This window comes from Chanodichthys erythropterus, chromosome 10 (genome assembly GCF_024489055.1).
Source record: "Chanodichthys erythropterus isolate Z2021 chromosome 10, ASM2448905v1, whole genome shotgun sequence".
NCBI lineage: Eukaryota > Metazoa > Chordata > Actinopteri > Cypriniformes > Xenocyprididae > Chanodichthys > Chanodichthys erythropterus.
The window spans coordinates 10,024,538-10,042,549 of record NC_090230.1 but is presented as its reverse complement, the minus strand read 5'-3'; the positions used below and the strand labels follow the sequence as shown (position 1 = coordinate 10,042,549).

The 18,012-nt window shown below is 37.3% G+C and overlaps 1 protein-coding gene across 1 annotated transcript in view; it reads left to right on the top strand.

Moving 5' to 3' along the window:
• Positions 1-16,292, top strand: part of cntnap5b (contactin associated protein family member 5b) — a 104,620-nt gene extending 88,328 nt beyond the window's left edge. The window contains exons 16-24 of the mRNA XM_067398577.1: positions 3,775-3,945; positions 4,610-4,828; positions 5,039-5,278; positions 7,941-8,165; positions 8,622-8,755; positions 12,922-13,009; positions 13,395-13,598; positions 14,475-14,546; positions 14,974-16,292. Coding sequence (XP_067254678.1) covers positions 3,775-3,945; positions 4,610-4,828; positions 5,039-5,278; positions 7,941-8,165; positions 8,622-8,755; positions 12,922-13,009; positions 13,395-13,598; positions 14,475-14,546; positions 14,974-15,176 — 1,556 coding nt within the window. The 3' untranslated portion in view covers positions 15,177-16,292. The remainder of the gene's footprint in view (positions 1-3,774; positions 3,946-4,609; positions 4,829-5,038; positions 5,279-7,940; positions 8,166-8,621; positions 8,756-12,921; positions 13,010-13,394; positions 13,599-14,474; positions 14,547-14,973) is intronic.
• Positions 16,293-18,012: the final 1,720 nt, after the last annotated feature.

Sequence of the window (18,012 nt, the reverse complement as noted above, 5' to 3'; positions counted from 1 at the left end):
AGTAGGCTATTACCTGTCTGATATATTGCATAACATTCATTCAAGTCGACGTCCATACTATTATATCCATTATAAAAATCTGTTTGACTGTCCGCTGAGGAAAGCGATCTTGTATTTGCCATTTGTCCATTTGACCACAGCGCTAAAACAACTTCCTTTGCAAAAGTTCCTTTCAATTTAAAAGTTTCTTGTGCCTCACTGACTCATTCACCTGTAAAGTGTTGCCGCCATCTAATGGCGTATTAATGTAACTTTCATTAAATCCATATCACGCACTAATGGACATATTTATATAAAATAATATTTATTGAACAACAAATAAACACAATTGTTCAGTCAAACATAAAGCACTACTGTGCCCGTGACGGTTGTTAAGTGTGTCGTGGATAATTACCAAAATGAATAAATATATAAATGCTATACCTTGTAGCCTATCTCTATATTTCCTAATTTAAAAAAAAAAAAAAAAAAAAAAACTTGTGCCAAAACTTCGTAACTCCATTGGATCCTCAAACTCTCAGTCAAACCTCATAAATCCGCCTCACCTCGTGAATGAAGTGCGCACACCGTTTGGACATCTCGTGTATGCAATGCAAAGGTAAATAAAGATCTGATGTTTGAAAAAAAAAAAATTGTAAAGCGTTTTCTTTACTCAAAACAACACTATGTCTATAAAGGGTATGTATTTAAAGGGAGCAAGGAGAGAAAGCGGAGAAGAGTCTTCGTCTGATATGTCTCGTTTAGTTGCAGCCAATGTGCTATATGCTATATAAATGACAAGGTAATTATTATCAGATTAAACATAGCACAATTCGACTTGCTCTGGAACAAATAATAGATTAATAAGACCAAAGATTGCCCGTTCTATGTACTCATATTGAATTTTGTCTCGTGTTTAACCACTATAAGAGCCAGCGGTAAGTCCCTGAAGCACTGACCGAGATTAAGCTGTTCTCTGCGCGTGCACAAGCACTGAACGGCCGCTGACGCTCTGGAGCTCGCATCTCGAAACCGTCAAAACTAATTGTAAAATAGGCGCTATTATTAAATATAAGTCACATAATTCAGGTCTAAACAACTACATTCTCCCCTAAAAAAAATATTAAAACTACAGTTCGTGGTACAACAAGTAGTATTTGTAAAAATTACGGTTGATTTAATCGGCCGCCATGACGGTCACTTCAAGCGGAGCGATACAAATGGTGAAAAGACAGTAGGAGTGCTGTTATCGCTGAAATATTGCATGGCCAATCAACCAATCAGATTCGAGAACCAGACAGAACTGTTGTATAAATATATATATATATATATATATATATATATTATATATATATATATATATATATATATATATATATATATATATATATAATTGTTTATATATATATATATAATTTGTGTGTAATTTAAAGGTGCCCTAGTTTCAAAAATTGAATTTACGTCGGCATAGTTGAATAACAAGAGTTCAGTACATGGAAATGACATACAGTGAGTCTCAAACTCCACTGTTTCCTCCTTCTTATAAATCTCATTTGTTTAAATGACCTCCAAAGAACAGGCTGTTAACAGTCGGGGTGTACGCCCACAATATTTGCATATGCCAACCCACGTCAAATGCATTACACAAGGGCAGAATGTCTGGATCTGTGCACATCTGAATCAACAGACTAGGTAAGCAAGCAAGGACAACAGCGAAAGATGGCAGATGGAGCAATAATAACTGACATGATCCATGATATCATGATATTTTTAGTGTTATTTGTAAATTGTCTTTCTAAATGTTTTGTTAGCATGTTGCTAATGTACTGTTAAATTTGGTTAAAGTTACCATTGTTTATTACTATATTCACGGAGACAAGACTTTCGTTATTTTCATTTTTAAACACTTGCAGTCTGTATAATTCATAAACACAACTTCATTCTTTATAAATCTCTCCAACAGTGTAGCATTAGCCCGTTAGCCACGGAGCACAGCCTCAAACTCAATCAGAAACAAATGTAAACATCCAAATAAATACTATACTCACAGGAATCGATGTATGCATGATGAACACTTCGTAAAGATCCATTTTGAGGGTTATATTAGCTGTGTGAACTTTGTGTTTGCTGTTTAAGGCAGTTGAGAGCTCGTGGGGGCGGGGGAGCGGGAGATTTAAAGCGGCCGCACGCTTAATCGGTGCATATGTTATAATGGCTCAAAATAGGCAGTTAAAAAAATTAATAAAAAAAAATCTATGGGGTATTTTGAGCTGAAACTTCACAGACACGTTCAGGGGACACCTTAGACTTATATTACATCTTTTGAAAAGGCACCTCTAGGGCACCTTTAAGTGTCTGTATTAGAGATTCTCCAATACTAAATTTCTCCACCGATGCCGATAGCTGATTATTCAGAATGATATCTGCTGATGCTGATAGTTTGATTTTCTTAAGGAAAAAATAAATCTCTCTAATCTCTCTCAACTAATTCTGTAAACTATACAGGAATCATCTCATTTGGTGCATTACTATAATATTACAGGTTAACATTAACAACAGAGCCCAAACTATTTATTTTCAGATATAATAATTACACTCAATATACAACTCAGTTGCATATAAGGTAGTTTTCATAAACACCTGTCTTCATATTTATTTAAACATACATATATAATTAACAGTAAATAAGCTCCTCTTTAGTGTTTTTATAGCTAACCAATAAACATTTGATAACTTTCCTGAAGTATTTGAGTGACATTGTTCACAAACTGTTTTATTGAAGTCTTTCCGCAGTTGAAAAACTGATTGAGCGATCAAATGATACTTGAGACATTTCAGTAAGTTGTACTGTATCTTTCACTTTTGATGTTCATGGGTGTTTCATGCTACACCTTTGCTATATTAAAGAGGAAAAGACTCTCTGCGCTGCCGCTACAGCGATCTGTCACGTCACATTTAAGATGTCAAAACACCATTTATTTTTTTAATTTTGTGAAGAAATGGATAGAATTTTAAAGCTGAGACTTTGTTTCTTATCAGAGGTAACAAAGCTCAAAGCTCTGTGATTATTGGATGGGGAGTGCACAAAAAAAAAAAAATTATTAAGGAAAAACCACAGACCTGTCAACCCTGGCTTGAACTACAGGTGATTCATAATGTAAAACAGGGCCTGATTTAATATCGCTATTATTAACTGTTAATTTGTTATTGTCTTGTTAACTTAGACAGCCTTAAATTCAACACGAGACATTTTCTTCTCACACAGAGTTGCAGTCTGACACGTTTTTTTTTAGCCCCCTTTCAATCGACAGGATATATTCGGCCCTGATCATCAGCTGTTTTTAAACAATCGGCTGATATTGGCTGATAGATCAGTACATCCCTAGTCTGTACACAAAACAGTTAATTTTAACCTTCAATATTATAGTAATGTAGTACCCATTGACGTTCTGTTTTGTTTCCAGCTGTAGTTGAGAGATGAGAATCGAAATCGAATCAAATTGTGAAATTTGTGTCAATACCCAGCCCTAGCATTAACATAATCCCATGTGCTAAAACATTAAATTTAACAGCCTTAAAAATAATAAATACATAAAGATCTTGCAGCCAAATTTTGTCTTCACTTACAGTATGTTGTCTATCACACCTTATCTTGAAGATATTCTTTAACCAAATATCTGATGTGCACCATATGCTATTTGATTTGAGACAAATATTATTATATTTATAATTTCATTCCTTATCCAAAGAGAATATTTAGATGAAAACTATATAATCCGTCTCCTCTGACCTCAGGGTTTTTGTGGAACGCCGCCTCCTTCTACCAGGAGTCGTCCTACCTGCACTTTCCCACGCTTCAGGCCGAGCTCAGCGTGGACATCTCGCTCTATTTCAAAACCACTGCTCCCTCCGGAGTCTTCCTGGAAAATCTGGGCACAAAAGATTTCATTAGAGTGGAGCTCAGCGGTGAGTCCCTTTATACTGATAGCTGGACTTTAAAGAAATTATAAAACTAACTTTTCCAATAAAGATAAGAAATATCCAAAACATGCTCAAAAGATCAATATATTAAGAACATGCTAAGAAATTCAAGGACATAATATGACCTGAAGATGTTCCCTGATAGGTTTTGTGAGTTTCACCTATCTAGCTAATGCTTTAGCAACAAAAATGTGGTGATAAAATAGCAAAATTTGCTCATATTCATGCCATGTTATTAGTATTTGCAGAAAAGTGGAGAGGACGTAGCCAATTTCACTCGAAAGGCCAGTTTTACTGAACTGCGCCACTGTGTTCTACAGCCACTGAAACCATCAGCTATGTAATTACTGTACACAGTTCACTGAGGCTGTTCATCTTCATCATATTGCCTGCCGCCTTCTTTTTTTTATATATTTTCCCATAAGTATTAGGGCTATTTTTTCCACCAAGAGTCTGGAGAATACATTGCCTGCATGTAAAAGAGGTAATTACTTCAATGTAAATGTGAACATTTAAACCATCTGCCCAACTCATGCTTCCTGTTCCAGGGCGATGTTGCATGTTGAATAATATGAATATAAAACAATCAGTAGCTAATAAATTATTGTGATTTGTGTTTTTTCTTCTCGCCCCAAACTGATTCCCGCAGCGCCTTCTGTCGTGACCTTCACGTTTGATGTGGGCAATGGCCCAGTTGTTCTGACGGTAAAGTCTCACGTGCCGCTGAATGACAAGCAGTGGCATTACGTACGAGCGGAGAGGAATGTGAAGGAGGCGTTGCTGCAGGTGGACCAGCTGCCCTTGCGCTTCTTGGAGGCCCCATCCGAAGGCCACACCCACCTTCAGCTCAACAGCCAGCTGTTTATTGGTAGGCACAGCCATGAGTGACAACTCTGTGCCAGCAGGGCGCAAGAGAATAATATCTCTGTACCTCAACACAGATGTTGTTAATAGGGTTTAAATGCAAATTATCTGAATGCTAATTTACTTTCATTTAATAATTTTAAATGTATTTATTTTGCATATGCATTATTGTTTTCTGACTTAAAATTACAAAACTTTTGTCTGTAATCCACAGGAGGCACTGCATCGCGGCAGAGAGGATTTCTAGGGTGCATCAGGTCATTAAATATTAACGGCATGACGCTTGACCTTGAAGAACGGGCTAAAATGACCCCTGGGGTCAGTTCGGGGTGCCCGGGTCACTGCAGCAGCCAAAACAGCTTGTGTCACAACAGGGGGAAATGTATTGAGAAAAGCAGTGGCTATGTTTGTGACTGCACACATTCTGCCTACGGAGGACCCAGCTGCAAGAAAGGTACGTTATTTTTTCTTTAAGCAATGAAAGAATCTTGTTTGGAGATAATTGCTAATGATCGTAAGATGTTTTTATTGTGAATGTTGACTGTACAGTTAAGTTTGTACAGGTTACGTATTCTGATGAAGAATAGTGTTAAAGTTTTTAGCCAGTTTATGAGGCCACAGGCTTGTTTTGCATAACTACCCTCCCAACAAAGCTTCCTGTTTTTTTGTGCTTAAGTGTGCTTTTTGTGTTTTTGTGCTTTTAAGCACTAACATTGCTTCTTTTTCATGATTCATTTTGTTGTGGTAGTGCTAACAGAGGTTTGTTTTTTAGGGTTTTTTTGCTTAATTTTGTTCTGCCAGTGTTAACAAGGTTTTCCTGTTTCGTTTTTTTTTTTTTTTTTAGCTTTTTTTTTTTTTTGTATTAACGCTAACAGAGCTTTTTTTGTCTTAATTTTGTTGTTCTAGCATTGTTTTTGCACTTAATTTTGTTGGATTAGTGCTAAGAAACCTTCCTGTCTTTTTGGGGGAAGTGAAAAATAGTAAAAGAAATGTGTAACTGCGTTAATTTTATACCAGCTAAAATCACAAACACGAAATTAATTATGTTTCTAAATGTAATGATTGGCTGATTTTTGTCAGATCACAGCATTTTTGTTTTTAATGCTTTCCCAGCACTAATTCTCCAGAATTTTCCGCCATTTCTGACACAATGCTTCCTCGCCATTGACTAAATTTTCCATCATTTATGACACAACGCTTCCCAGCCATTGAATGAATTTCCTTCCATTTGTGACACAACGCTTCCCAGCCACTGACTGAATTTTCTTCCATTTGTGACACAATGCTTCCCTGCCATTGACTAAATTTTCCATCATTTATGACACAACGCTTCCCAGCCATTGACTGAATTTTCCATCATTTAGGACACAACGCTTCCCAGCCATTGACTGAATTTTCCATCATTTAGGACACAATGTCATTTACCACACAACCCTTCCCAGCCATTGACTGAATTTTCCGCCATTTGTTACACAATGCTTCCCTGCCACTGACTGAATTTTCCATCATTCACGACACAACGCTTCCCAGCCATTGACTGAATTTTCTGCCATTTGTGACACAATGCTTCCCCGCCAATGACTGAATTTTACATCATTTTACGACACAATGCTTCCCCGTCAGTAACTGAATTTTCCATCATTTATGACAGAACGTCATTACGCCATTAACTGAATTTCCTGGCAATACTTGTTTTCACTGTTCTACAGTAGGGGGGCGCTATTACGCATTTTCTGAAAGAGTACAGAATCTCTGGATCAAAACACAGGCGAAGAAGAAGCAAAAACAAGTGATAGAATCATTGCATACATACATAAAATAACACGATCATCAAACATTAAACAGCATATAAATCAAAACTGCCTAACATTACCGAATTAAATCTACTCCATCTATGTTTTGATCATCATTTTGAATCTGATCCAGACGTAGTCTTTGACAAAAACATGATTTTCTCAGCTTTTTGTTCAAAATGTTGCTTATTTAATTCAACTTACTCACATTCGTGTTGTTAAAAAAAATGTATGAAGCTAGAACACTGGCAGGGAAAGAGTTAATATGGACCAAAACAGTTATCTGAAATTACCATCAAACCTGGTTTGTTCATGGTTTTACCTGTTTTTTTTTTTTTTTCAGGTTGTTCAATTGCCAATACCAGTTACAATATCTAAAAAGCAGGTTGCCCAATGGTTGACATCATGCTAATATATACAGTATAAAATCTTTAATTAGACCTTAAACAGACTCTTAAAACAGTACCGAATCCTGAAAAAAGATAATAAATTTGTAACTAAAACAAGGCACTAAACATGGCCAAATACTGATTAATAAATCGATCTGCGGTTATTTTTGACACAATCTAGATGGTTTTGCGGTTCAGGGGAACAGTTTGTCATCAAAAACAGTTTGTTTTAACTTCCTCCACACTTCTCTATGGCATATCAAAAGTGTGTTCCAGAAGGAGGACATTTAAGAGCTTGGTAACCTTGATTTCTGAAGACGGCGCTGTGCCCACAGATTGCACCTGATCAAAGCTGAGCAGGATAAAACATGAGATATTCAGTGCAGTTCTGCTATTTTCTGTCTGTCTCGCTGTCCTGATATGGCTTGTGTCCATGACCGTGAACCGCAGTTGTTTGGATGAATTTCGCTCAAAGGGCTGCAACCTGACCAATCCCAGCGGACCCTCCCTGCCCATCACGCTCAGTGCTAAACCTCTCTGCTGTCAATACAGCCTTTATCACATTTGATCCTCTGATATGCCAGACAGCCGAGCCATTCAACAATCTATGAATGAGACTTTCTTGGCTTTGCATTTTCTTTATTGGACTCTAGAGGGATGGTGTTTCTATTCTGATAATATTATGAGTAAATGAACACTATGAGATGCCCAGGGGTCGGTTTGCAGTCCAAGCATAATTTTGCATTCATTTAGAGTTAAATGATTCATTTCCTCTGTATTTTCCACTCTGCCCATTCAGCATTGTGTCCTTGGTGTTCGACAGCACGTTAATATTCTGATAGGGAAAACAAAAACACAGCCAATCACTGTCTAGGATCTGGCCACAAGGGTTTGCACCAAATTTTTCACACTTTTGTGTTCTCTTTCTTTCTAGAAGTTTCCGTGTCCTTTGAAAGTGGGTCTTCGGTGACCTACACCTTTCAGGAACCGTTTTCCGTGATGCGCAACCATAGCCGTCAGTCCTCGGCTATCTTCGCCCAAAGCAGCAATTCACGAGAGAGCATCGCATTCAGTTTCCTCACCACTCAAACGCCCGCCATGCTTCTGACAGTCAACACCTATCATCAACAGTATATGGCCATTATTCTGGCTCACAACGGTACTAATATAATATTTCCTTACTATTGTTTATTACTATAATAGTGTCATTACTTTAATGTATATTGTATAGTATAATGTACATGATATATATAGGAACTTATACTGTAACTTATTTTTAGGATCGCTTTTGTATTCTCATTACATTATATATAATATGTTCCATTTTATTTTGTCCTGTTACGGCTGTTACAATCACAGCGTTATATCAGCCAATCAGAGCTGTTTTTTGATTACCTTCAAACTGTCGGTAGATGATTATTACAGTGATGGTGATGATTGGAGAGGAGCATCTTTTTTCTGTGTTTCTCATATTTCAAAACAGCGGTCAAGCTAGCAATTACCCTCATCAGTGGGGAAGGAAATGAGCCATTCAAAGTGTGTTGTGCTAACTTGATTCTGTCTCACTTATGTCTCAAATTCCCTGCCTTTCTCGCATCTCATTGGCATCCCACAGGGAGTTTGCAGATTTGGTATCGGTTGAACAGAGAGAAAGAGCCTGACATCTTTATGCCAACATCTCTTAATTTGGCTAACGGAGAGCTCCACAGAGTCCAGATCCATAGAGAGGGAAGGGACATGTACGTCCAGGTGAGTTGTGCCTATATTTCAAACAAGGGAAATAAATTTCATTAGAAATTGGGACCATAGTTCTGTGGTACCTACTAACTTATATAATGAATATTTGCACAGTTGTCAACAATATTTTATTAAATCATCGATACTCATTCATGAAACATGAGTCGCAAATTTCTTTTTTCTTGTACATAAACATGGTTTTACGAATATTTGTCAAACAAGTTCAATTGAAAAATATGCAACAATTCACTAAATGGTTTTTCTGAACAATTTAAACAGAAATAAAAGATGTGGGTTGCAGTCATGCAACAATATATGGACAAATAGTTTTATTTCTTCCAGAAAGACTCGGGGAGGTAAGATAACGTGACAACCATATTTATTAACAATCAGCAAGCAAAATCTTTGTAAGAAAGTTCTTTGGCGTAGGCCCTGTCCGTAGCTCAGATCCTAAAGGGTTGCAGACTTTGCATTTCCTGCCTGAAGATAAAGGCGGGGGCGTAGCCGACCACCCTGGGAGGTATGGACAGGGACCATACTGGTGGTGGTGGGGATGGAGGTGAAGGTTTGCGTCAGCATCTGCGGACTCAAACATGTGTCAGCAATCTTTTATACTCCAAGTGCAAGATAATGATTGGTTAGATCTAAACTAATTGGTAACGTAACATTGAATCTTCCTGGCAGAACTTACACTAGAGCTTTCATGAACGAATTACATAGAAATTCAGTTAAAGATGTAAGTTGCAGTCATCCAACAATTTATGTAAGAAGAGTTTTATTTAAAATTTGGACAGAGATTTAATGTGTGGCAAGTTGCATATGAATGTTTTTACAAACAATTTTCACAGATATTAATTTAAAGGTGCAAGTTGTATTTTGCTACTCTACTTAATGTATTTACGAACATTTGGCACAGACGTTTGAATGTCTTGGTCACATTTATGTAAAAGTGGTTTTATGTACAATTTGCACAAACTCGAATAATGGTGTGTTGCATTGTGCAACAATTTACGTAAAAATGTTTTTTCTTATTAAAGGGTTAGTACACTAAAAAATGAAAATTCTGCCATTAATTACTTACCCTCATGTCGTTCCACACCTGTAAGAATTTCATTCATCTTCGGAACAAAAATTAAGATATTTTTGATTAAATCCAAGAGGTATATAACTCGTCCATAGACAGCAATATAATCAACACTTTCAAGGTCCGGAAAGGTACTATAAAGACATTGATAAAACTGTTGATGTGACTGCAATGGTTTGGCAGAAATACATTTTGTGTGCAAAAACAAAACAAAAATAACGACTTTATTCAACAATATCTTCTCTTCTGTGTCATTCTCATATATTGTTCATGTCTAGCGCTTCCAGGTTCTACGTCAGAACACAACTCATTATTGGCCGGCTCCTGCATCAGTATCACACGCATGCATTGTGCTGCTTACGTGAACAGCATCGGCCAATACTGAGCCAGCAATCGGATGTAAACACAGAAGCCTTCACTGTGCTTACTGCGTCACCTGCGTGAGGATAATGAAAGGGAAGAGAGAGAGATTGAGAGATGGTTTTGTTTTGGCGCACAAAAAAGTATTCTCGTTGCTTCATAAAATAAAGGTTGAACCACTGCAGTTACGTCAACTGTTTTAACAATGTCTTAAGTACTTTTCTGGACCTTGAAAGTCTTGATTATATTGCTGTCTTTGGACGAATCATGGGGTACAACGAGGCTAAAGGCACACCTTAAGAAAAATTGTGCTTTTCACTACTGTCAAAGTATATGATTGCAGGAAAAAATATATATGTTTGTATTGGACATTGATGGAGCAACATATTTTGTGTGGGGAAAAAAAAAAAATAATAATAATAATCATAAAGTGGTTAATTTTGTTTAAAAATCATGTATTAGGTGGTGAGGGAGGCTTTTACCCCACACATGGGTTAAAACCCCCCCCACCCCCCCAGCATGGGGTAAAAGGCACACAGTTTTTATACAAATACTATAGCTAAAATAATATGTTTTTAATAATGACTAGGTTAATACTTGTTCAAAAGAATCACTTTAGCAAAGTTTGTTCTATTTTCTGTTTATTTTTATAAATAAAAGAATTCATTTTTGTTTGATAAATATACTGTCATTAAATTAGGCCTATGGGATATATATTTGTATATATAAAATATAAAAATAGATTTTAAAAATACAGAAATACAGAAACAAAATTGCTTAAAAAAGTAAAGATTCTGAAAGCATTGAAGGAGATCCCATAATAACGTATTTAATATAGATTTACAGTAGTAACAATAAATGATATTTTATTATCATATGATTAATATATTTTAAAATATTATTGTTTCATTATAAATATGGGTATTATCTCTAAGATGGATACCCAATTTGATATATGATATTTGCTATGTGAATCTAACCATGACATGTCAAGAAATGGAAAATTTAGCCAGCTATTCATAATCATGTTAATTATTGTGCCTTTTGCCCCAACAGCAGGTGCACTTTTTACCCCAAATACCATACTTTTACATATTATTATGTTATTGAAAAAGTGTTGCTTGAATTACCTTGAACAGAACTGAAAATCATTCAGAAGACCTTTGTCTGAAAATACAAACATTAAAGGATTCTTATTTGCTGCTTAAATCAACAACATTTAAAAAAACATCAAATATTAGATCAAACTACCTCAGAATCAACTCTGATCACGTCAAGGATCAGACAAATTTGCATGTGCATTTTGAAAAGCGGATGTTTAGGAAAGTGCTGCAGCAGGTTTAGTGGTTTAGAGGAAAATAAAATCAAAGGCGCCTTTTGCCCCACGGTGCCTTTAGCCCCCTTGTACTCTATACCTCTTGGATTTCATCAAAAATATCTTAATTTGTGTTCCCAAGATGAACGAAGGTCTTACGGGTGTGGAACAACATGAGGGTGAGTAATCAATGACAGAATTTGAATTTTTGGGTGAACAAATTTAAAAATGAAAATTTGATGTTTATCTGCTTACCCCCAGGGCATCCAAGATATAGATGACTTTATTTCTTCAGTCGAACGCAAATTATGATTTTTAACTGCAACCGCTGTCAGTCCAATAATAGGAGTGATTGGGAACTTGAACAATAAGAGTCGAAAAAAACTTCCATAGACAAATCCAAATTAAACCCTGCGGCTCGTGACGACACATTAATGTCCTAAGACACAAAACGATCGGTTTGTGCGAGAAACCGAACAGTATTTATATAATTTTTTACCTCTAATACACCACTATGTCCAACTTCGTTCAGCTTCCAGCTAGTGAGGTCTGATCGCGCTCTGACAACGGAAGTGATGTCTCGCGCTCATTGAAGTATATGGGCGAGACATCACTTCCGTCACCAGAACGCGTTTTTTGACCTCACTAACAGGAAGCTGAACGAAGTTGGACATAGTGGTGTATTAGAGGTAAAAATTATATAAATAATGTTCGGTTTCTCGCACAAACCAATCGTTTCATGTCTTAGGACATCAATGTGTCGTCACGAGCCGCAGGTTTTAATTTTGATTTGTCTAAGCAAGTTTTATTTACTGTTATAGTTGAAGTTCCCATCCACTGCTATTATTTGACTGACATACGGCAGCGGTTGCAGTTAAAAATCATAATTTGCGTTCGACTGAAGAAAAAAAGTCACCTACATCTTGGATGCACTGGGGGTAAGCAGATAAACATCAAATTTTCATTTTTGGGTGAACGATCCCTTTAATGGTTTTACGAATAAATTACACAAATTTGATTTAAACATCAGTGGTTTTACACAGTTTACAATGAAAGTGTTCCACTTGTTTTTCATGATTGAGTCCCGATATTGCTTTGGAAAAGTTGTAGCATCATTAATTGCATTCCTCTCAATTGATTTAGATCAGATTTGTTTTCAGTTTGAGTTAAATAAAGTACCCTTGATGTGCATGGCTGATGATACATCGAAGTTTTGTATTCACCCCAGTAGCACAGAATTTATGAGCAGTGCTTAAATTCAAGGATGTTATCAGTATTCTTCACACAGTGTTGCAGATTAACACACGACAGCTTTTCTCTCACACCAATAAAATATCTGAGTATTTGTGGAATCTTACGAAAGTCACGCCACATCTCTCTCTTTCTCTGGCTTTCTCTCTGTATCCCTCTCCTTCTTAGATTGATAAAGATACCAATCTGAAATACAGCCTGTCCACGGACAAAGAGTTAATCACGATAAGGTCTTTGACATTGGGGAAAGTCACAGGTAGGCGGTTTAATTAAACTTCAAGATTAAAGCTGTGGGTGTGCAAGCTACTGCTTAACTGACTAATTCACCACACCAAACCACCTTGAGATACTTTGACGGGAAAGAATCTTTCACTTAGCACAGGGGTATGCAACATCAGTCCAGGAGAGCCACTGTCCTGCAGAGTTTAGCTCCAACCCTGAAAAAACAACTCACCTGCCTGTAGCCTTAGTAATCCTGAAGACCCTGATTAGCTTGTTCAGGTGTGTTTGATTAGAGTTGGAGCAAAACTCTGCAGGACAGTGGCTCTCCAAGACCAACGTTGTCTACCCTTGGCTTAGCACTATGTTTTCTAGTTGTTGGGACAAATATTAAATAACCTCCCGTCCACCAATGTTCTCAGGTCGAGCTGGTGTAGATGAGGAGGTTCTCCAAGCAGGGTCAAAAGGTTTCATCGGCTGTCTATCTTCAGTTCAGTTCAACCATTTGGCTCCTCTCAAGGCAGCCATATTGAATCGAGGCAGCTCGTTGGTCAACGTTCTTGGTAACCTGGTAGAGTCAAATTGCGGAGAGCTGGCAGATAAGTCTTCGTCCAGATCTTTTTCAGGTTGGTAAAGCTACCATAGTATCTTATGTTTTCACCAAATGGCAAACTTAATGGGATTAGAGTACAAACAACAAACTGTAAGAAATTAACCCTGATGTGAGGTAAAAGTCACATCTATATTTACAGTAATCACTGGGATCAGATCATATATAAACAATGTTGAATAGGATATTCCAGAATCACACACAAGTTATGTCAAATGTAATATCAAATAAAGGTTCATCGCTGTGCTCCTCATGCCCGAGTCCAGTATATTACAGATTTAAGTTCTCTTAGGAAATTATCTTACTCAGCAAACACTTTTGAATAAAGTTTTAACCCTGAATCCATTTTAGAATTTTTATTCATAGCAAATTTTAAAAGCCTTATTTAGGTATGGAAGCTTGTTTCCACCACAGAATACTTTTTATCTCAGAATTCTAACTTTTTTTCTTGCAATTGCAAGTTTACATCTCACAATTCTGATCATCTCAGAATTGCGAAATATAAACTCGCAATTGCATGTTATAAAGTCAGAATTGCGCAATTGTAAGAAAATGTCAGAATTGTAAACTGCCTTTTTTTCCTCAAAATTGGACTTTATAACTCACAATTGCAATTATGAGAAAAGGTCAGAATTGCTAGATATAAACTTAAACTTATAAAATTGCAGTTATCATTTACTATAATTTTTTTTTTTTTTAATTCAGTGGTGGAAACTATATGCTCTATATAGGCTCTTTTATAGTATTTCAACTTGTTACTTGCCATGAAAATAGCCAAGGAAGCTGGCATGGCATTAAAACACCAACCAGTCAAACTAACAAACCAGCCAACGTTCAAATTAAAGGTGCGTTTTAATGTACTTTCCATATCTCTTATTCTGTTTATTCACAGATCACACAGATACAGGAAGTAGAGGGAAGAAACTTACAAACTCTACCCAAAATGATTCCGCAGTAATTGGAGGTATGTGCTGCTTTCCTGCCCCATTTTTAAAAGCAAATTTAATTTAAAATCAAACATTTATGAATATTCACAGAATTATATCAACTGTCAGTAAGATATCTTGGAGGTGAAAAAGTTGACACTAAAGGTGCAGTAACAAAATTTTGCGTGCAAAAAGGTCCATTGTCAGTAGCGCAGACATGTATGAAGCACTGCTCACATAAGTCACTATCAAACCAAGCAACTTTCTGTTGGTCTGCATAGCAATTTCACATGACTAACTTGAACACAGGCAAAATCTAAATCCTGAATTGTGAATTCCTATTGTAATGACTGGATTTTGCCCATGGAATTTAACAGAGTAACAAAAAATGTGACTACATATTAACTGTTAATTGTCTGTGATTGCATTGGCAAAAGCGCCACTTACTTATTCTGTCTCTCGTAGGTTTGATAGCAGCAGTAGTGCTCATTACCCTCTGCGCCGTGGCCGTGATGACCCGTTTCCTGTACCGCCATAGACACGAACGTAACCGGCAGCTGGCCACCGTCAAGGAGAAAGATCACCAGCCCAGGCCAGAACTCCGATATCGGGCTGAGTTGGACCTACACAGTGCCATGAGAGACAGCAGGAAAGAGTACTTCATCTGACCTGTGGCATACGAAACTCGTGACCCCCACTGAGTCGCTGTGACCCTGTGTTGTGTGCCAACTCAGTGGACAGGGATCGGGAGACAGGAAGTCAGCTGAGCCTTGTGGACACAGCCAGTGCCCTTCACCCTCCCAACCACTGTCCTTTAGCATCCAGGATTCAGGGAACAGAAAGTTCACAACACAGATACGTTGAACTATAGTGGTACGCAAGCAGAGTGGTGGATTTTAACAGACCGGGTTGAATTTGGTGGTTATTTGCTGCAGTTTTAAACAAAATGTTCCCAAGAGTTAGAAGATCAGGTGGCTTCAAAGCTCTGAAGCCTTACCCAAACATGGCCTTCAGCCCTTTGCAGAGGATGGAGAATAAAACGTTTGAAGCGACTCTTTTGCTTTCAGGGCTAATTATTTAACCAGACAACAAAGAGATTACAGGATCGTTTGTGTGCGCACACATGCGAATCACTCTGGCAGACAAACAAACACTCGACGGTCCCATTCTGTGGACCGTGACCAATCAAACGGCTCTGGTGCCGTACTAATCCGGCACGAATGGTCTTGTTCAGCCACGGGCGAGCACAATGTAGTAATGCAAATAAAGTGGGTGATGTTACCAGTGAGGCTCTTTCACTTCCTCCTTCCTTTGCTCTATTTCTACATTCACTCCTGTTTCCTTTCCTAAGGACTACTTGAAATGGCATTCACAATGCATTTAACTTTACAATCATGTGATGAATCTCAGAAGGGAAAGAGAAGGAAATAATGACTTGATTGTGGCGTGAAAAGTAGGCATTATGTTCCAGAATGGAAGGGGTTGGATCTATGATGTTATTATAAAAAGAGGCGGAGCAAGTTATTTCATTTTGCACCAGTTAGTAATTTGCACCAATGAATCATTCAAAATTCAAAAATACCAGGGACCATTTAATTAATGTAATGTGTTATAGCTCAGTGAAACTGAATATTCAGAAAGAATTAATGTAGAGTGGGCCTTTTTTTATTTGATTTTATTTTATTTGGCAAGATTTGATTAGATCATGAAAAATAGGCTTGACATTTGTCAATATAATTTTTTCTGCCCACATGGTCTGTATCAGATAAAGTAAAAACATTAATTTGTGCACAAAGTAAAACCAGGGACATTTGTTAAACTACATAGTGTCAATTTTAATTTAGATCAGTCTTTAAAGACCCCATGAAATGATCTGACGCAGCTTTCTTTCCTGTTCTGACGTGTTTCCTGTTGAAACAGAAAAGTGAGGCATGAAATATCAAAGCGACTTCTCCTTGTATTTCCATGTATTCATGGCTAAATCAGGATTTTCTACTGATTTTGCTAATCAATTGTAGTTGGTATTTGGGAAGGAAAATTCTCAGTCTAGTGGATGTTATTGGACACAAATCTGTGTCCAAGATGGGTCTTCTAGTAGAAGAAGACTGTAAATTTGAAATGCCTAGAGGTGCTAAACATTTATTTAGTCCATTTTAAAGGTGAGTTAGCAAATAAACGGAAGCTAATAGATGTGGTCTTACAAGCTGCAGAACACCGATTTTGATTTCATAGGGTCTTTAAGGAACGTTATAGGGTCAATTTTGATTTTACGTTTTCTAAGACTCATTTGTCCTGTGCATCGGTGCATCACTCCATCAAAGCTTTTACAGATTTTCTTGTTAGAAGTGTATGTCTGATGTGCCCTATAAGGATGTTCCAGGCCCTAAAGCGACCTCTAAAATCTGAGGTTGGTTGGAAGATATGTTGTTCCAGAACCAAAAAAAAAAAATGTTGAAAGGATGTTCTACTTGCATAAATCACATTATCTGGGTCTCAACAACAAAAGCACATTTAATCGCAAACACTTTTTTTTTTTTTTAAGTATTACGCATTTTTCTTATTTTTACTAGACAAAAGATAAAAATTGTATTGTAAACACTCTGCCAAGGCAGAAGAACCTGAAATAAGGCCTCAATGTACCAACCAACTGAGAAGGTACATTTTGTTTCACGTTTACTTGTGTAAAGTCTCATATGTTGTTAAAAAGTGACCATGATGTCTTTTCTGGGAACACAAAGTTCCCTGTGAATCCAGTGAAGAGAAGGTTTCACATTGAAGTGCATCACACCAGTCCACAATAAACTCTTAGACTGGGAATATGAGAATTCATTCTGTACTGGTGGGACCTAATTCTATTGCATTATATTCCAGAGGAACCGAGTAATGGAGTCAAAATATCATTCACATCCTTTTAAAGGTTGCCAGGTCTTTTCTGTATGAGCCTCAAATATGTCTTAGATCATATTAAGATTTCTTCCTCACCGCTATGAGATATAATCTAAATATAATTGGTTCCCGGACTCAACATGATAAAAAAAATGTTCTGAACAGGATAGCATAGGAAAAGGTCAAGAAGTGCAGATTCCTCTGATAAAACCCACAATGCGCCAGATCGAAGCTTTGAGGCGGTATCTAATCATCGCCCCACCCAACCCCCTCATTCGTCATTTTCAGTGGCGTCAGGACAAAGAATCAGTAATGCTAGATATTTATCTAGCTGTGATCTATGTAAATGTCACTCCCGCGATGGAACAGAGATGATGGATCCTCTCTCAAACAGCCCTGGGCTCAGAACTGAGTCCGATTTACAGCTAAATCCATCTCAGCGTGGATAAACACCAGCCGGAATGTTGTACCACGATTGGCTCATTCCTCTCATTAGATTTCAGTGCGTCTCACGGAGGTAATGAATCCTCAATCTCAGATATTCATGCCTCCGAAACGGACGCAAAGCAGGATGGCTTCCTGAGCAATTTTAGCAGCTCAAAGGAAGTTTAAGATGTG